This window comes from Garra rufa, chromosome 3 (genome assembly GCF_049309525.1).
Source record: "Garra rufa chromosome 3, GarRuf1.0, whole genome shotgun sequence".
NCBI classification, from domain to species: domain Eukaryota; kingdom Metazoa; phylum Chordata; class Actinopteri; order Cypriniformes; family Cyprinidae; genus Garra; species Garra rufa.
The window spans coordinates 1,644,468-1,666,534 of record NC_133363.1 but is presented as its reverse complement, the minus strand read 5'-3'; the positions used below and the strand labels follow the sequence as shown (position 1 = coordinate 1,666,534).

General features: G+C 36.3%; 1 protein-coding gene across 1 annotated transcript in view; it reads right to left on the bottom strand.

Moving 5' to 3' along the window:
• The window catches only part of casq1b (calsequestrin 1b), a 60,536-nt gene extending 41,868 nt beyond the window's left edge, over nt 1-18,668 (bottom strand). The window contains exons 1-2 of the mRNA XM_073836807.1: nt 18,298-18,668; nt 293-386 (exon numbers count right to left, since the gene is read on the bottom strand). Of these exons, the coding sequence (XP_073692908.1) occupies nt 293-386; nt 18,298-18,534 (331 nt within the window). The 5' untranslated portion in view covers nt 18,535-18,668. The remainder of the gene's footprint in view (nt 1-292; nt 387-18,297) is intronic.
• Nucleotides 18,669-22,067: the final 3,399 nt, after the last annotated feature.

Sequence of the window (22,067 nt, the reverse complement as noted above, 5' to 3'; positions counted from 1 at the left end):
AATCAATATAGCAGTTTCTAAGTGAAACTTATTTCATCGTAAATCCAGCACAAAATGTTTTTTTAGTGTATAGGCTATGATGAAACACAAGACAGTGTAACAAAATACAATAACAGCTAATCCTTTTTCTAAAGAGAAAAAGCATTTCCTGTTATTCAAAGCCAATAATTTTGATTTGCTGCTCAACAGCGGCGTATACTTCAACAGACTGATGGCTATCAAAAAGTAAGGGTAGGAATTGTATTACAGGCAGAAAATGGAAGATAATGGATCTTAGATGCATTCATATTACCCAGCTTCTTAGCAACAGCTCTGTCTTTTTTTGAATCCACCAAGGCGAATCCAATATCCTCGTCATCAAGATCATCAAGCACCTGGGCGGCAAGCTGCAGGAATAAGAACGAGTTTATTGTACTGTATGCGAGTCTAAATCAGAGCTAAACAAACAGCGCATCAGTGCAGAGTGTTCAGTTCTTTAATAGTCATGTTGGGCCATTCAGTAAAACAGCCATAATGCAGCCATAAAACACAACGACCCATGAGGCAGGCACCTATATACTCAAAGCCAAACGAGACACAAGGCTGTCAAAGCAATTGCTAGAAGTGCTGCCTCTGCACCTTCTAAATCTGTGCGAAACAGGAGCTGAAGATAGACAAGAGATCTTACCAATGCAGAGACAAAAACTGGACACATGGAAACAGGTGCAAATGATTACTGTATGTATGCTGTTGCATGGGCCAACCACATACATAAACATACTGACACACCGCACACTGACATCAACACAACATATGCATGTGACCAATCAGCAAAATCCTTCATATAGTTGCAAACATTCATTCTCACCTCATATGCACACATGCTTGAAATGACAGCATATGTAAACATCATAGTAACATTCAGCACATTAAATACATGAGGAAAATTTTCATATGTAGTTATTTACCTTCAAGTTTTAATTGCACTGAAACTTCCTTCCTTTAGGTTTCACTTTATCAAAGTGCCAACATATATAGCCCTTCTTTTTGACTTCACATATAACAAAGTTAGTATATATACTATGCACATATTTAAACTTGATGCATGAAAAAAAAGGTCAATATTGACAGATGCCAATGGTTTCGACTAACATGAGGGTGAGTAAATGATGCAGTATTTTCAAGTTTGGGTGAAACAATTCTTTACAAACCCTGACTATAATAAATCAGCACGCAAATGTCAAAGTCACGTCACTCACAACAAGACATTTCAACTTCATTCTGCCATTTATCTATGTCAGAGTTTGTCCCCATCTACAGTGCATTCAGAAAATATTCACATCCCTGAAAAAAACAGCTAAAAACAGCCTAGGCTGGTTGGCTGGTTTAAGCTGGTCAACAGCCTGGTTTTAGCTGGTCAGTACGCTGGTTTTAGAGGGGTTTTGGCCACTTTTCCAGCCTGGCGAAGCTGGTCAGGCTGGGAGACCAGCTAGAACCAGCTACTTCCAGCTTAAACCAGCTAAGACCAGCCAACCAGTCTAGGCTGGTTTTAGCTGTTTGTTTGTTTTTTTCAGCAGGGAGTGCTTTACTTTTCCCACATTTTGTTATGTTACAGCCTCTTTCCAAAATGGATTAAATTCATTAATGTTCCCAAAATTCTACAAACAATACACCATAATGACAATGTGAAAGAAGTTTGTCTGAAATATTTGCAAATTACAAATAATAAATAAATAAATAAATCACATGTACATAAGTATTTACAGCCTTGGCCATGACACTCAAAATTGAGCTTAGGTGCATTCTGTTTCCACTAATCATCCTTGAGATGTTTCTGTTGACTTGAGTCCACCTGTGGTAAATTCAGTTGATTGGACATAATTTGGAAAGGACACACCTGTCTATGTAAGGTCCCACAGTTAACAGTGCATGTCAGAGCACAAACCAAGCCATGGAATTGTCTGTAGACTTCAGAGACAGGATTGTATCAAGGCACAGATCTGAGGAATGGTGCAGAAAAATTCTGCAGCATTGAATGTCCCCAATGAGCACAGTGGCCTCCATCATCCATAAATTGAAATAGTTTGAAACCACCAGGACTCTTCCTATAGTCTTAGTCAGGGAGGTGACCAAGAACCTGATGGTTACTCTGAAAGAGCTCCAGCATTTCTCTGTGGAGAGAGGAGAACCTTCTAGATGAACAACCAACTCTGCAGCACTCCACCAATCAGGCCTTTATGGTAGAGTGGCCAGACGGAAGCCACTCTTCAGTAAATAGCACATGACAGCCCATTTAGAGTTTGCCAAAGGTACCTGAGGGTCTCTGAGATCATAAGAAACAAAATGTTCTGGTCTGATGAAACAAAGATTGAACTCTTTGGCCTGAAAGGCAACAGTGGAAGCATGGTGGTGGCAGCATCATGCTGTGGGCATGAATGAATGAATTAATGATGCTTTTATATAGTACTTTATTGTGTATTGCTGACACCCAAAGCACTTTGCAACATATGGGGATCTCTCCTCAACCCCCACCAGTGTGCAGCATCCACTTGGAGGATGAAATGGCAGCCACAGTACAACGGCGCCAGTGCGCTCACCACACACCAGCTACAGGTGGTGAAGAGAGGGAGACAGAGCCAGTCAAGTGGATGGGGGTTATTAGGGGGCCATGATTGATAAGGGCCAGAGGAGGGAATTTGGCCAAGACACCAGGGTTACACCCCTACACTTTATGAGAAGTGCCATTGGATTTTTAGTGACCACAGAGAGTCAGGACCTCGGTTTTAACATCTCATCCAAAAGACGTGCTTTTTGACAGCATTGTGTCCCGGTCACTATACTGGGGCATTAGGACCCACACAGACCACAGGGTGAGCACTTCCTGCTGGCCTCACTAACACCTTCCAATAGCAACCCAGTTTTCCCAGGAGGTCTCCCATTCAGGAACTGACCAGGCTCAACCCTGCTTACCTTCATTGGGCAACCAGTCTTGAGTTGCAGGGTGATTTTGCTGCTCCAGAATGCTCTGGACCTCGATCTGGGGCAATATTTCATCTTTCAACAGGACAACGACCCTAAGCACACAGCCAAGTTACCAAAGGAGTGGCTATGGGACAACTCTGTGAATGTCCTTGAGTGGCCAAGCCAGAGCCCAGACTTGAACCTATTGATTATCTCTGGAGAGATCTGAAAATGGCTGTGCTCCGGTGCTCCCCATCCAACCTGATGGAGCTTGAGAGGTATTGCAAAGAAGAGTAGGAGAAAGAGACCAAACACTGGTGTGCCAAGCTTGTAGCATCATACTCAAAAAGACTTGAGGCTGTAACTCGTGCCAAAGGTGCTTCTACTTCAATTGTTGAGCAAAGGCTGTAAATAAAATACATTTGCAAAGATTTCAAACACACTTCTTTCTAGTTGTCATTATGGGGTATTGTTTGTGGAATTTAGAGGAACATAATGAATTTAATCCATTTTGTAATACGGCTGTAACATAACAAAATCTGGAAAATGAAAAATGTAAAGCGCTGTGCATACTTTCCGGATGCACTATATCTGAGCATTTAACATAGCCTGCTCGTGATGTAGACGCCGGGACAAGCTCTGCTCTTCCTGAGGGTGAGCACCGCATTCAAGAACAGGCGAATAAGCGGACAGTCGGGTTAATGGCAGCAGCTGGTCACTCGTTGTCTTGGCCTCACAGGAAGTGCTATCCTGTAGAAACTCACTGCGACAGCTCTCACCGGCCACATCCAACACGTCTGAAGGAGCATCATTCGTTCTCTCCATGGGTCTTACAAACCGCTCATATGTCATAAAAGGCTTTAGAGTGGACAGTGAGCAGCCCTAGTGAGGGGGGAAGGATGCTGTTCAGATATTTTGGATGAAGCTTTAGTGAAAAGCCAGACTTGAGAAACACCGTGGAAGAAAGAGAGAACAGAACAAAACACAAGTCATTCGAGGGCCTGAACATACCTGGTACGTCAGGGCGGCGGGGCTTGTTAGCAACTGCAGAGAAAGGTCAGGTAACTTTAGAGTTGAGCATGAAAACCAGCACAGCATAGAAATGAGCTCTGCTTGCTGCTAGTCACAGTTAAAGAACTGCTTCTGATTTGAAAACTAATTTATTTTGGATTTGAAGGGAATTGCTTGGTTCAAGCCCCTCTGGGCTTTATTCTGACACTTTTCCCTGCACTTATAATATTTGTCTCAGCATGTCGGATGTTTGCATATTCTGTCGTCAACAGATGTTCAGAAACAAATTCATATACACTGAAAAAAATGCTTTTCTAACTAAGATTTGTTGTCTTGTTTCCAGCCAAAATATCTAAAAATTCTTAAATCAAGATGGATTTTCTAGACAAGTAAAAAATATTGTCTTGTTTTCAGAGAAAAAAGTCAAAATTAAGTGCATTTTTGATTGAAACAAGCTAAATAATCTGCCAGTGGGGTAAGAAAAATAATCTTGTTTTCTGTTTGAAATAAGATTTTTTTTTCTTACTCCATTGGCAGATTATTTTGAGCAGAAAGTCTGACATAATATTTTCTTGTAGAATGTATCTTTATTTACAATTTTCAAAAGTCACTTTTTATAGTATACTGTCAACAACTTTCATTACTTCTCACACAAATTATGATTATGTGGCAGATGGTCAATTAATAAAGGTTTATTTTGTGTGATTCATTGTACAATACTGTGTTATGAGCTCAAAACACTTTTACCATAGTACATGAATTGTAAACTTATAGATTTAGATGTTTGCATCACATAAGCAGCTCCATAGTTCTAGCTTTTCTGACATAGTAAACTTGCTCAGTAGCGCACCCAGTACAACATTGCAGTTGTAATGTGAAGCACTTGAGTACGAGTTCTGTCGAACATGAGTCATAATAAAAGAGACTGAAGATTTGAAAAATGTTGGGTTTAGTGTTGGTGGTATGTTATTTTTAACGTTTAACCTTTTAGTGTCACTTGACGAAAGTTTAATTTCCAAATGGCCACAATAAGTGCAATGACCAGTGCAAGATTCACAGGTATCTAAAAGCAAAATAAATTGTAAAACCATTAAACATTTCTGTTAGACCCTGATAACTTAACTCTTTTGATCAAATAAATGTTGCTCTGCATTTGTAGCACCAGATTGTTAATTTGAAGTATGTTTAGCTGTGAGAAGGTGACAGCTGAAATGACTCAGCTATGATTCATATCTGACAGCATGTGTTTAGACAGAGACAGAAGCTTATAAACTGAGGAAAAAGCCATTTCTTTAAACACCAAAATCATTTTTTGACACAATCATAGATGTTTCGTGTGAAAGGACTGAAAGGTCAAATTCAAATGACTGTGTTTTAGATGATTAAGAGAAACTGAATTGCCCGAAGGACTAATTTTCCTATCAAAAAATGTTTCCTCTTATTCATAATGTCAAACATGACCGGAGATGTCTGACCTTTACTTCAGAAGTCAGTGGGTTCAGGAAATCAGAAAACAATGAGCAAAATAGTTTAAATATCTAAATATGTACCAGAGAAGGTCAATTCCGTCTGTGACCTTGTGGTTCAAAAGTGATTTCATTAAAGCTACTTTAATAAGTAACAAAAATTATTGTAGGTTTTTTAACAAAAAAAAAAAAAAAAATTATATAATATATATATATATATATATTTATTTATCACACAGCTTTGGAAAGACATGAGCATTAGTAAATGACAAAACTGAGCAGTGCTATTCAACTGCGATTTCAATTCAATGCTAAATGTGTATTGCATTGTTCTTTCTGTAAGGCCTATAAACATGAAAACACCAAGGTTTTTGAAACATCTTCAAAACTTCCAAACAAAACATTATAAATCCAACATTCAAAATTTATCTTGGCTAACATTATTTTTGTGGTTATTTGTATTATTTTTCAACTCTACAGCTGTGCAATGAAATTCACTTCAAAGATTAAATTTTCATTCATTAAGACGACATAGAAAAATAGTCTTTTCACAGAAAAGCAATGTCTTTTTAAAAAGAAAATTACATGAAATTACTCATATAACCAGAAGATGGCAGCAGAGGATCAATCATTGGCTGCAGCTGCCATTTCAACTCACTAGTTTTTTCAAGAGATCTTGCTTTTCGATTTATTATGCAATTACTATAAATTGTTGTACTTTTACCGCACTGAAATATATAGAATAGCAAGTGCAGAAATTCATTAAAATGAATACATAAATAAATAAGCTCAGACACAAACAACCTATAAGGGTGAATTATTTAAATACTTATATACAGTTCACTACAAATTAAATAAGTTAAATATTAATGGTATAAGAATCAAATAATGCACTCAATATGAATCAATATGAATTTTAAATATTTTATAAAATTTAATAACTACATCAAGCTTTATCTTGATTTGTAAAAGCTTTTAAATAGCCTATATTTTCCAAAGAAAAACTTGTTTCTGCTGTAATTTCGTTACTCTGAATTTAGTCTGAATCATTAAATGCACAGCTCTTTTTTTAACATCGGCTTTTCAGATGTTTCGGTTATTACTGTCAATCAGGCTTGTGCACAATTCAGAATTTCAGAATTGGCCTCCATTCAATTCATGAGTTGGAATTTGAATTGAATTGTCTCCGCCGCACAGGAAGTTGAATTTGAATTGGATTTGGAATGACAGGAAGTGGAATTAAATTCATGGCAATTCAAAGACATTCCACAGTCATACAACAGAAAGAATGTGTTGAATCTCACATACAATTACATTAATTTTGTGATTTAATAGCATAATTTCATTACACATAACTAGTCACTCCTCAACCCTGCATACATTTTGTTTCAACATATAGATAATGATCAAATTCTTGAAATAAATTACTCCCTCAATGTTTGATTAGTTTTGTTCAAAATGTTATTTTCATTTCAAAGTAATCAAATAACACAGTGTAATCTGTACAAGTAGTTCAAACTAATATAATTTATAGAATATGTAATGAAATCATATCTGACATATATTGTAAAGCTTCATTGTTAAACACTTCACTTATGTATATGAATTTCTTTGAATTTGTATTGAATTGCAATTCTGCTTCCTTTAATTCAAATTCGAATTGTAATTCTAGATCCTGTTTTTGACATCAATTCAAATTCAATTCAAATTCAAGAATTGATTTGGAATTTAGGAGTCATTCTCAATTCAATTCTGAATTGTGCACATAGCAATGACTCGTGCATATTTAGCCGATTTACTCACGTATTTTTTAAAACTCGCGTTTGTCATTCTTGAAACGGTATACATGGGCGTTTGGTCCTCTTAGACAAACAAAACCTTTCTTGGATTGTGAATAGATGATATAGAGAAAATGAGCAAAGTACACTCCTTTTACGGTACAGTACACTGCCCTCCAAAGGCAAAGCGCAGTAACTACACATTTGGTCAAAATTGAGTTAAGGCTTAAATTGGACTTTGTGACAACTGTTTTGTCTTGTGGCAAAGTCTCCTGGTTCAATTTTGTCCCATTTCGGAGAAACGAGAGTGTCAACATGTTTGACTTGCTGTTGTAAAAACTTTAAAGGCATTTTTCTCAGTTTCAGTGTTCGCGTAGTTACTGCACTTTGCCTTTGGTGGGCAGTACAGTTGACCAGAAATGACTGAGCTGGCTTGTCTAAAACAAGGAAGTAATCCATGCATATGGTCAACTGACTGCTGAGAGCTAAAGTGAGCAGCTACTGTCTGTCATTTCTTCTGTTGCTATACAAGTACAGTCCATCTTTCTCCCTGAGGAGGAGTCTGATAACCCCGCACACGCTGTCTTGGGGTTTTGTGAGTGTCTTGGATTGGGCTGGTGGTTCTGTGAGTGATTGAGTTCGCTCTGATGACTCATGTGAAGCAGCACATCATTTCACCTCTGACTCATCGCCGCTGAGCTCACTAAACAGCAGCGTCTGTTTCTGTCCCCTCCACACAGAAAATCATCGGAGAGAGGACAGTCTGTTCAAACCCTTCCAGAGCTGCACAAACCGCAGCGGGATGTTTTGACTGCCGTTTAACGACAATATAAAAGAGTAATGAAAGACGGCAAAGGCCAACAAAAAAGAATGATGCTTTTAATCTGATGGACCTAAAATTTAGTATCAACATTTTTGTGAACATTTGCCGTTTGAAACCACTTGGGAAATTTGAAACTTTGTGATTACAGAGCAAGACATATTGAAATCATAACTACAATCCTGAAGGCACCAAGAGAATATCTAATGAAACTCAAAGTTCACTTTATTCTCCTCCGCCAGTCAGCTATGCCCTTGTTTTACGTGATTATTACATTATCATAACGGATGGTCCTATTCATGCATTTCATAACAGTGATTTATTTCTTTTGAAATTCAAAATTGGTTCAGGTGTAAAGAATGCAGGGAAATTTAAGCGCATTTAGCACATTTTATACAAAGTTGAAATTCAAAGTGTTTTAGTAACTAACTGACTACTATTTACACTCTTAAAAATAAAGGTGTTTAAAAGGGTCTTTACAGCGATGCCATAGAAGAACCATTTGTGGATCCACAAAGAACCATTCAGTCAAAGGTTCTTTAAAAAACCATCTCTTTCTTACCTTTTTGTAATCTCAAGAACCCTCTTTCACTCAAAGAACTGAAGGTTGTTCAGATGTTAAAGGTTCTTTATGGAACCATTTAGACAAAAAAGGTTCTTCTACGGCATTGTGAAGCACCTTTATTTTTAACAGTCTACCTAACTAATTAACCAAATAAATAAGTGATAATTGAAAAAGAGAGAGATAGTAAATTTGTTAAAATAAAATATGACATTTTAAAATCAATATGAGAGACATAAAGGAAAAATCAACGTTGATATCCCACAATTTGGACTCTAAAACATTTATTAAAAAAAGTTTATATTTTGCAATTCAGTCTTTTTTGACAGCAATCTGAATTTACATCTCACACTGAATAACTCACAATTTCAAGATATTACTTTGCAATTCAGAGAAAAAAAGTCAGAGCTGTACGATATAAATTACTAGAAAGTCAAAACTACAAAAGGTTACAATTAAATTTTAAGCTTCTATTGAACAGAAAAAAAAAGAACTTCAGAAGATTTCCATGTGACTAAAGAGAGCTCTAGTCGCTGGATTTGACAGTTTGCCAGATTTTTAAGATCAGATCTATAAAAGATATTAAAAGTGTAGATTAAAACACTTTGTAAATACGATTCCCTGAGCGTGTGACAGTTTTATTTTGTTTCAAACTGTTATTGTCTCTTTTCTCTAAGGTCAATTCCAATTTTTTTCATGTTAGTAATTTAGTACAAACAGCTTTTGAGGACTTCTGTTTGAGTAAAATTACTCAAGTTCTTTGTATCCTTTTATTTATTATTGTTTATTTATGCTTTTTCTTTTTATTGTTTATGAGGTGACAGAGAAATACAATTGTACACTGCTGAAGTCGACTACATTTGGGTTCTGTTATAATATGCATCAAGCTGCTTTGTTATAGATTATCTTTATATTTCTGTATTCAGTCCTGTCAGTTTTTCCCCAGAATAAGCTGCATTGTGCTTCATATTTCCGAATGTAGCAGCTGTGGAAGGCAGTGGATCTCAGAGTATCTGTGTGGTCCTGAGTTCCTTTTAGTTTCAAAGCAGGATTGGAGTCTATGGTTGCGAGACGCAAGTGCTCTTATGAGTGCAATTCAGCTGGAATATGAACTCATAAAAGAACACAGAGTGCTCAGGCTTCTCGTTTCACTGAGCGAGTCTCGCTCTCCACAGTAATGATGGGAAACACACAGAGGAAGATAATGAAGCATGTGAAGCAGCGATCATAAGTGATTACTCATTCATGAAGCCTCGATGGAGTCGAGATGCATCCAGTTCATTTGGTTTATAGCTGTATGAATGTGAATACTCACATGCAGATGTGGACAGGAATTATAAGAGCATGGGGTTAAAATAAAATCTATGACATAATTGACAGGGGAATTATGTAATTGTCCTGATTGCAGCTAATGTCTTTACCTGAGCCTCATATATAGTACTTTATATTAGACCAATCAGTTCTCTGAAGAGTGTGTCAATATACTAGTGTTCCTGAATCAGTTCAAAACTGAGATTCAAGGATTTTGCCAAAACCATAACAAATGAGGAATGAAACAGTCATGACCGCTTGATATGAGATAAAGCTGCGAAAGGCCCCATTTGTGTCTGGGAAACAGCCTGTGGCGTGAGCCTGTGTTTTCCACATTAATAAGTCATATGTGCCATGAAGCACACAAAGATTATTATGTAAGACTCCACTGGGTGGCCATGAAAAATGCACACGGCTAGTCTATATTTGTGAAGTAGAAGAGATCGACATGACGAGTTCAGACCATGAATGATGGATAACTCATCAAGTTCAAGGAAAAACTATGCAATTTAGGATTTACCTGGATTTCTGCGCAAGTTACATATAAACCAACTGCATCAGTATAATAGATAAACTCAGTCTGCCTCAACAAATAATGCAGGAATTATGATGCATTCTCGTGTTTTATTGGATGGGAGTCTTATGGTCCCCCTTATAAAAATCACAGGAGTAGTTAAAACACACTGCCAATGATATCAAACCTCACTCAATTTGAAAAGGAGAAACCACTTCAATTTCACTTACACTCTTTGAAATGAAGGTGCTTCTCGATGCCACACTTTTTTGGTTCGATAAAGAACCTTTAACATATTTTAAAAGATTATAAAAAAGTAAGAAAGAGACGTTTTTTTTTTAAAGAACCTTTGACTTTGGTTCTTTTTGGAACAAAAAAATGGTTCTTCTATGGCATCGCTGTGAAGAATCTTTTAAAGCACCCTCATTTTTATCAGTCAATCAATCAGCCAACCTATCAATCAATCAACCAACCAATCAATAAAATTAATAAAATCAAGCAATCATCCAACCAATCCATCAACCAATCGACCAGTCCAACAACCAACCAATCAATAAACATAATAAAATCAACCAATCATCCAACCAACCAATCAATCAACCAACCAGTCAATCAATCAATCAATCAATCAATCAATCAATCAATCAATCAATCAATCAATCAATCAATCAATCAATCAATCAATCAATCAATCAATAAAAATAATAAAATCAACCAATCATCCAACCAACCAATCAATCAATCAATCAATCAATCAATCAATCAATCAATCAATCAATCAATCAATCAATCAATCAATCAATCAATCAATCAATCAATACAATTAATATAATCAACCAATCATCCAACCAACCAATCAATAAAAATAATAAAATCAACCAATCAACCAATCAACCAACCAATCAATCAAACAATCAATCAATCAAAAACCAATCAATCAATCAATCAATCAATCAATAAATCAATCAAAAAATAACCAATCAATCAATCAATCAATCAAAAACCAACCAATCAATCAATCAATCAATCAATCAATCAACCTATCAATTCATCCAATCAACCAATCAATCAAGCATCCAATCAATCAATCAATCAATCAATCAATCAATCAATCAATCAATCAATCAAAAACCAATCAAAAACCAATCAATCAATCAATCAATCAATCAATCAATCAATCAATCAATCAATCAATCAATCAACTAACCAACCTATCAATTCATCCAATCAATCAAGCATTCAATCAGAAATGTAAGAAATGTAAAGTTCATCACTTTTTTGTAAATGTAAAGCTCATCACTACATTCATTTTCCAAACATGTATTATTTAATTTAATAAGTTTATAGGTGCATTATATATAAGTTTAAATCGAAAAGCACTCAAACTATGAAATGAAGCTGTGCAGTGAGTTTTTACCACTCATTGAAATCTCAGAAATATTACAATTATGGCTGTGATCAAAGCACTCTGGGAAATTCGAAGGCCAGTTACAGAATTTTCATAGAGATCTCAAAATATTTTTTTTTTTTGACATTTGGACCCTGAAAACCTTTGGTTGGCTTTATTGTCAAGTAAGAATTAAGCAAGAATTCTTCAAAATTTTACTTTTGTGTTCGGTCAAAAATAATTGTGAGAATTTAATTTTCTGCCAGAATGATGCCTTCCTCTGGACCTTGAACTCTGAAGCTTATAATGTCCAAAAAGCTAGAAGTCTTTAGAAGAATATAAAACATCTGAGTGGGATTACATTTGCATTTGTGCATTTAGCAGATACTCTTACTGACTTAGAAAAGAGAAACAAAAGCCTTTCATCAGAAAGCCAACTGTATGTTACCAGTAACTTATTGTACATTTCCAGCTCATAAAGTCCAGAACTCTAGCTGATTTATGGCTGAACTGGCGATGGCAGTTTGTAATCTGAGTTCAGCTCTTGGAGTCAATGAAATGGCTGAAATAATGATTTAGACTGGTTTTGGCTGAACTTCTCTGCATTAACTCAGTGATCCAAACCAGTCGCTGAATTTTTCACAAGGCACTTTGCTCTGCTAAATTTAAAAGTCATTTTCTTACATGAATAAGTGATACGAATACATCCCAACATTATTCACAGAGCAAGTTAAACATTAATAATCACACACTTGGCAATATTCGCCTCTTCTTCTTAAACCTCACGAAAGTTAGTACCTTATCAAACTCAGATGAGAGTCACCAATTATACTGACAATTAATGGTACAGTTATGGCAATAACAGGAACATTAACAAAGCTTGTCCATTTTACACAATAGCAATGGCTATTTTGTGTTGTGTTGTTACTCCATCAAAACGTTGCCATGTTGTGCTGAATATTTCAAATGCTCTGAATGTACCGCACCATTTTGTTGATTATGTAACAAGAGCAACAAGTTATGTTATTGGCAGACTCAAATAAAGTCTGTCTAACATGATAAATAATGCATTTGTGAAACAGAACACAGTGTTGTCTTGGGCTACACATAAAGAGAAACCAGATCGCACTCATAACTCTCTTCCACAACTCATTCGACGAACACTTTGTATTTTACAGGAAGCTTTTGATGAGGTGTTTGTTTATTATCTCTAATAGCCAGATCCACTAGATGGCACACTTTCAGAATAAACTCAAACAAAGTTTGACTTGAAGTGAAAGCATGGGCAAAGACAAAGAAAAGGAAGCAAAACTTGGTAAGTGGGAACAAAAAGAAAGAATCTAAAACTTTCAAGGACAGAATGAGCAACAGAAGGACAGAGCGGCTGAATGTGAGAACATTGGTCATGCTGGCTAAAATTAGCCGCTAACAGTCAGACCCCAAGATAGCAGCAGCTATTCTAGCAGTGAATTTAGAGGGTCCGGAAATTGCTGATGCATAGCAATTCCTGGACCATAGGGGATTGTAATTGTCCTGGTCAAGAAGACACATATTTAAGAATCAAAAGGCAAAAATGAAGACATTTAAATGCATCAAAATTTGCGTTGAAATGCATCATAATCTTTCAGTTTTAATTAAGGATTAAAAATAAGATAGATGTAAAATGTAGCCTATGCTCAATCTAAAAAAAAACAGAGCTGGGTAGTAACTCATTATGTGTAATCTGGATTATGCAATCAGATTCCAAAAATGTCTTCTTTTTCATCTTTTAAATGTTCCTTTCTGAAATAGCCTACAGCTAATATACATTCAAAAGTTTTCTAGTTTTGTGGACATTTACACTCAACCACTACACTGACAAAAAATCATTTAATTTTTAAGAAGTGTTTTTCTCAGCATTGCAACACTGCATCAAATTAATTATTTTTTTTTTTTATGATTTTAAATGGCAAAACATCTACTACTATATAGTAAAACACAGTACTTGTTATTTACATGTTGTTTGCAAAAAAATTGTCAGAATCCTTGTGAAAAATAAGTACTCTTTAGCATACTCTTACAAAGACTACAGAGATAACATACTTTAACAGAATATGCTTAAGTGTGAACTGAATGGAACATTTTCAGACTGCAAATTAATTGCAATCAAGTGTATTATATTTTAGCAAATGCATTGTATTATAGTTTACATTTATATGAAATACAACTAGTTGAACTTAGTGATTTTTAACCCACTTAAGTAGGACTTAAGTATCTTTAAAATGTAATTTCATAATTACATGTCTTTGGAATAGGTTTACTACACTGTAAAAAGTTTTCACCAGATTCAACTTAAAAACCTATTCAGCAGCTGCCTTAAAATTTTAAGTTAAATCAGCTTAAAACTACAAGTCATTTTAACTTATTAGACTTAAAATGAGTGAGTTTGTGAGTTAAAATGACTTAAGTTGATTTAACTTAACATTTTAAGGCAGCTGCTGAACTTTAATGTAATTTCTATTGAAAGTAGTATTTGTATGTTTTTAAATATATTTTTAAAAAGTACTGAAGTGTGTTAGTAAACGTATTAATGACATAAAAGGCCACTCAAAGAGATATTTTCTGCTATTTCATGCATGCCTTTAAGATTTGAAGTGAACTACAAGGGCACTTAAGTAAGGGTACTTCTTTTTTTACAAGGTATACATTGTAAATGCATTGATTCTGACTATCCAGATCATGATCCTTTGATCAAGCCATATGCATCCGATCCAATCCTCACAAAACTACATTCATGCCAATTTATTAATTATGAAGCCCACCTATTGTGTTGCACTCTGTAGTATGATGCTACCCAGAAATATCTCAGTGTTATAGTCTACTGTGTCATCACCACAACACTTCTTGGCTTTATGGCCATAATGCATGATAGTTGTGTGAACTGCATGGATGTATGCATGTAGCACAAAGCAGCAGCTTGGACTCAGTTCACAGGTTTGTGGAACCACAGCACTGGGGCTTTCATCACCATGGCATCTGTGAGGTGGGGATTTTAAAGTTGCATAAAGTTGCATAACAAGACAGTTACTCAGGGTCAAAATGGCCAAAGCATCACTTTAAGATTCCCTAGAAACCTTAGCATAGCTTGATTTAAAACAGGACAGAAAATATACCCCCTCAAAACTCTGGTCTGAGTCATCTAAAAGTGTCTGCACAGTCAGATGATGAAAGCGCTCACCCTCACCTCCACCTCTATATGTAGTACTGCTGTCTCCTCATATGACAGCTCATAAGAAACATCCAGAAATCATGACACTAATGCAGTTTCAATGATGGAGTATTAGCAGGGAGTTTCATGGGGACCCGGATGGCATTCTGGTAACCATGACAGAGCTGCGATAGCTTAAGAGATTAAACACGCAGCGTTTTGAGATGTCACAATCTGATGAAGAGGCGAATCAGGAATAACACACAATGAAGCTGTCTCCCTACTGTTAGCTACGAGAGACACATTGAACCAGATGAAGGGGAATAAGAGGCTGTGAAATGTGGGATGTATATATTTCAAGCACAATGGTAGGCGAAACGATTCAGAGGAGAACCAATGCCATACACTAGAGGTAAATTCTCGAAAAACAAAAAAACATTAAATATATCTAAAATATATATTATTTATGAAGAACAACTTTACCGAATTATAAATGAATGGTTATGAATATTAGAATCACAGCAATAATTTTATTAATATTGAAAACAGTTGTCATATCAGTGGCATTATATGTTTTCAGTTGCATTATTAAAGTGTTTAATAAAGCAATAAGGTACGAGAGGCCGATACAGCACGGCCTCAAGTACCTTATTGCTTTTATAAAATGGTTACCACACAATAAAAATATTAATATCAAAAATATATATTAATTTATATATATTAGGTTGTACGTTTTCATAAAGTAAAATCATTAACTGCCTTCCGCTGTAAAAAGTAGTCCCTAACTGCTAAAGCTTTGTTTACGTTGCTAAGGGTGGTTGCTAAGGAGGTTCAATGATACACAGAACGTTGAGTGAAGCGGTCGTAGCCGTGCTGTATCGTGAATAAAACACAGCTGCTGACCAATCAGAATTGAGGAATGGAACTAACCGTTTTATAATTATTTTTGTAATATGAAATATTTCATTCTGTTCTGTGATTGATGCTGCCGACTCATTTAGAAAAAAAAAAAAAAAAAACATTTAATGTTACACTTTAAACCCTTAAAGGGGTCATCGGATGCCCATTTTCCACAAGTTCATATGATTCTTTAGGGTCTTAATGAAAAGTCTATAATATACTTTGGTTAAAAATGCTCAATAGTAGTGTTAAAAAAAACACCATTTTATCTTGTCAAAATCAGCTCTGCAAAATTTCAGCTCATTTTAAGACATGGCCCCTTTAAATTTCACCAAGCTCTGCTCGCCCCACCCCTCTCTTGGATTATGTTTACTTTAGCCGCGTTTAGCCGCAATTATCGGCGAACCTTGCTAACACATTATTAAGAAAAGCAATTTGCAAAGATGCATAAAAAACCCTTTTACTCACTTCTTCTGTGGGTAAAGCTGCATCAGGAACGATTCACACGAAGATAGATGCATATGTAGATCGGGATCTACGCTTTCCATTTAAAAACGAAAGTAACGTTAAACCTCTGCGTCTTCAGCGGCTCAGATGTTGGTAGTAAATGACTACTGCTATGTTCATTATTACATCCAACAACAGAACACCTCAATCGCTCAATTAGAGTCTTCCTCTGCACCTGAGTCACACAATGAGGATCGTATTCGGACTGTTTCAGCTCGGTGAGGGCGGGGCTAAGGTAAGACGCTCATGTCAATCAACTGTGTTTCGTCACAACAACAAGAAGCTGAGAATGAACTGATTTTAAAAAGGGGATATTACTTTTAAAGATCAAAAAATACCTCTATGGGTGGATTTTTATCATTGTAGAATGGTTGTGTACACAAACACACATTAATGTTCAAACAACTTGGAAAAGCTAGTTTTGCACCCGATGACCCCTTTAAAATGAACAACAATTGCTTAGTCATTACTTATCATGTAATATTTACTTTGTTTTCTCTGACATGCTGTGACAACAGAACCATAAAATACACCAAAAACGCAACATAATTACCAAAGGAATCAATTTTATTCATGCACTGTAATCCAAATTTTCTGAATCCATACAACTGCGAGTAACAAAACCAAACCTTTATTCAGCAAGCTTCATCTCCATCCTGAGCAGAGTCAGTAAGCATCAAAACCTGTGCTGATGAACTCGTTACAAATTCAAAAATTGTAGCTTCAAGAAACTTTACGACAGGTTTTACGGCAGGAAAATTTAACACTCATTGGCTCTCAAACCAATGAACCAATGGCAAAAACCATGACAAATACTTTAACTACTAGTCAAGAGTAATCAGATGTCAATAACAGCCAATGAAGCATTTGATATAAGTCTATAACGAATGATTATGCCACAAAAGCAGAATACAAATGTTTATGACATGATTTACTACTACGCATTTATCATATCTTCAAGAAAATTTCTCTCAGGAAAATCCTTAGATAACTTAGGCTCAGCTTGATGTTATCTCTGTGGAAACTAGCACAACTATTGCTAGAATTTGGGATCGCTGTCAAAAATGTCTAAAGTAACAAATGCTGCGTGTTTTACCTTCTGTGGGGCTTTAACTTTTATAAATTCTGTATCTTTTGTAATTTTAATAATCTTTTGAAACTAACAGCCTCCAGTAACATGGCATGTTTGACCTCTATCATAATTTTAAAAGAAAATGTCAAAGCAGCAAGAGAGTCTCGAAAATTATCAGCGCAAGTGGGATGGGAGACCTTGAAGTCACAAAGACTGAAAACTGCTGATGCAAATGGAATAAATTACAGAGAGAGAATCAGAAAACCACTCAAGCCCTAATAGATTTTTCTTTTTTGTGTGTGCACTAGTGTTCCTGGTTACTCGCAGAGGGACTAACAGCAGCTCATCTGAGTGTAAGAGGACACTGCAGTGCGCTAAAAACATCAACATCTACACGCTTAAAAATAAAGGTCCTTTACTGGTATCTATAGTTCCACAGAATTTTTTACATCCATGAAACCTTTTTAAAGCTCAAAATGTTTCTTATAGTGGGAAAAGGGATCTATATAATACTGAAAGGTGCTTTGGGTAACCAAAAATGGCTCTGTTATATAATCACAGCTTCATAGGAGCGCACAAAACAAGCAATATCTTTCCCTCTGTCACAAAAATCACAAAAAGTAAAGACAATTGTTAGTATATTAGTTCCTGGACCGCATTAAAGAGATATCAGGTAGACACTACAGTTTTGAACATTTCAAGACTGGACTGAAGACCAATCCCCCACCTGTTACTTGGGATTCAACCCCATTTCCCTTGAAACCCACTGGTCCACTAAAGCTCAGTTCATACATTCATTTGAATCTTTCCCAATCATTCGTTTCTCATCATTTCCCACGCACCTCCAAAGCAAGCTCCTCCACTTCAAACTGCTTTCTAGACATGCGGTCCTCGCCAACAGGCTTGTGGTTGTAGATGACCATGACGTCGTATTTCTTCATCACAGACTTGTAGTTCTTGATGGTCAGCTCATGGACACGATCCTTCCCGTCATATTCGGGGAACTCCAGGCCCTTTTCGCTCCAGCACAGATACGCAAAAGTTAGCAGAATCCCAAAAAGCGCCCAACCCCACTTCATGTCACTGTTATGCTTCACTTGAAAAAGTTTAAAATTTGTTCTGGTTTTACTTTGTTCCTAACTAAAGCCAAACTTTTAGGAACAAGGTCCAATTCGTGCACCCACCACCCTCTTTTGCTCTCACAAGTTGACTGCTGTAGTTGGGGGTTGGAGGGTTGGGATGACGTTTCGGACACGGGTATGTTATGGGTCGGCGCAGCTAGGATGACACTTGGACTGCGTCCAGAGCAGCTGAGCAATAGAAATGGTGTAAATGGGTGGAGCCACATCTGACAGTTTTTACCTGCTGGAAACAACTGAATCAAAGCGAGCGACATGCTTACAGTGCAGTCATTGAAACACAGGTATTAGTGTGGGCTTCAGGATTCCATTGCCATATTAAGTTTTGCAGGGATTTGACCCTTGCTAAAAATAAATTCTTGTTTGGACACTGAGAACAAGATGGCGGTTCCTGCCGTACTGTATGTTGTGCCATTGCGTGGTCAAGCTGGCACAGCTGAAGTGTCCAGTTTCACCCTGATTCTGTCGGCCAAAGCAAACACTCCCAAAGCCCTGTGCTCCACTTGGTGACATGATTGCATAGAGGGAGGTGGAAGGAATGGTCTAACAATGCCAGTCGCTGCTAATTATGATTTCAGAACAATGCATTCTCAATTCAAGGTCATAGGTTGGATTCTCAGGGAACATGCATACTAGGGCTGCACGACATTGGGAAAAAATTACATTGCAATATTTTTTTTTTTCTTGCGATATATATTGCGATGTGTACAAATTCATTTATGTTCATCAGGTTGTTTTGAACTGCTTAAAAATCAAATAATAATTGGGGTAATTTTGTAAGCATTTTCAAAGAATAAAAAAATTTAAAAGAACAGTATAATCAAAACCCTGAAATAAAATACATTTTAAAGCTTATTTTGGGTAGTTTCATAAACAGTTTGACTCACCTTATTCGCTGTCAATTCAGGCAAATCAAGGCTAATATGAAATTAATAATGAATGTTGCTTTTACCCTGATGAAAGGGAAATCAGCTTCTTCCTTTCACGAAAAACATTAAAAGCTTAGCCAAGATGGAGGAACAGCTGATCGTAGCTGTTACAGGGATAACATTTTTTAGCAGCAGAGCTACTGCAAGCAATTTTTAGTTTTGGAAATCCATATATCTTTGTTTATTTATCTTTGCTGAAACTCATGGTTGCTTAGCAATGGCAGACGCCACTCTGCCACTCAAGTTACAGAGCGCTTTGGAAAGAAGGAGAAAGCGGCGCGCTTAGCGTTTTCCACACGTTTTTTTAGGCGCGACATGTGAACGTCTCTTAAATTCATAGTGTTTCCACGAGTTGTGGCAACAACTGCCAGGCACTCCCGACAAAGCACCTGTTTTTGCTCAGCAGCATCCTTTTTGTATCCAAAATACTTCCATATGACCGACATTGCGTTTCTTTTTGCGACCAAATGTTCCATTTCGCCGCTTTTCTCCAATCCCGCGCTCATGTCGCCATGCGCACGCAGAGATTGCATGCATGAAGTAGGTGAAGCAACGTGTGCATTGTAGTTTTTAAAGAACCTTTAAACATGAGTTAATTACTTTATTTTAGGCAAATATAGATCCGTGAATAGAAAGTTTAGAAATATAGAAAGTACATTTTTAAATCAGACACACATACATTTTTTTTTGCCCTGCATCGTGACTGCCACGATGTGACTATCGCGCATGCGTACATCACGATGACGATGCTGAAAAGATCTATCGTGCAGCCCTAACGCATACTGATAAAAATGTGCGTGAAAGCACTGCATGTGTCTGCCAGTTGCATAAATATAAAAGCACAAATCATGCACATGTGTGCATATGTTTTTATAGACTGTGCATGCATATTGTGTTGAGTACAGAATGAGATTCAAACAGCAGCACATGGTTGGAAACCGAGATAAAGCTGTTAAACAGTCAAATATTAGTTTACAAAGTGAATGCATTGAGTTGGGATATTAATACACTTTGACACCTGACCTCAGCTCTTATATTTCATGTCAGCTAAAACACTTTGAGGGATTTGGAGAGAGTTTTGTGTTGGCAATTAAAATATGGACTGTAAAGGTTTTTTGCTTTCTCTTTTTGTACTATGAAGAATTTATTTATTTTTTTATCAAATAGATTACATTTATTTGGCTTGCAGTGACTTTTGCTTTCAAGGTGACCAAATAAATCCCTCAGACTTTGTTTTGTAGATAACTAATAGAATGTTCATAGAATTGCAAAATCTGTGCCAGTGATGATACTTAGTCATAATGAACCTATGAGCACAAAAGAGAGAGAGAGAGAGAGAGAGAGGGGGGGGTTTTATGATGCCCCATACATCAGTACTTTATGACAGTGTCCTCTTGTGGCAGGGTCTTTAATAAACACTCTAAACCTGGATAAGTTGAATTTACTTAAAAAATACCTTATTATTATCCTATCCTAAAATGTATAAGTTATGCAAACTTTTTAAAAAAAAAATTTAATTACCTTAAAATTCTGTGTAATATCAATTACAAAGTTCAGTTCATTTAACTTAAAATATTTTGTTCATTTGCAGTTAGTATAGCTACTCATTATTTATTAGAAAATAGATAGAAATCTAAAAGCAATCTACTTATTACTTTTATTCCCTTGAAATCAAATAACTCTGACTTCATGACGCATTGCTTCATCAACAGGAAGAAAGTTACAATAAAATAAACAAAGTTCCACGTGCCAAAGGGAACGCTAATCACTATAATGGTAAGTTTATTATTATTTATTTCAAATCAACATCAACTTATGAAGTCAGCTTATGTGATGTTCTCTCAAATATTTAAGTTGCATTGAAAGTTCAACATTCAAGATGACTTTTGGAAACTAGTGAAAGAAAGATAACGGCAGACGTGGAGGAAATAAATGAAAAGTCTATTAAAAATTGCCCCAGCTCAAAAGCATTTATTTTCTTCTTCTGTTGTTACATTACCAACATATTATTGCAATGAGGTCTCTCACTGCTTTATTAATGTTGTTGGTTTCTTTGTGGCTACTTGAATATTTGAAGTAAGCGTTACTAGAAGAAGTAAGTAAATCATTTTACTTGCTTTGGAAGTAGCTGCAACTTAATAAAATCTAGTAGGTATAGCAACTGAGTAAAGATAACTAACTATATCTAGGTAAATCAAACTACTGGATTTTACAGTCACCTGCCACATGAGCTAGCATGTGTCATATAATGAAATCACATGGAAACACAACTATCACATGCACAAGGCTACACTATTGGCACAGCGTCGGGGAAATCTGTGGACTGAGCGACAGTAAGCATAAGAAAACTTGACACATTTTCACTCGGTAGATGGTTTCTTCAAATGTGACTTATGAGAAACAGACTGCCATCTGCTGCAGATCAGCCCATGTAAATTACATCAGTCACAAATGTGTATGAAGATACAAAAGGTCTGCGACGCCTCTATTCATATTCTGTCAAAAATCCTTTTGTGGTGAATCTTGTTGCTTGGCAACTACAAA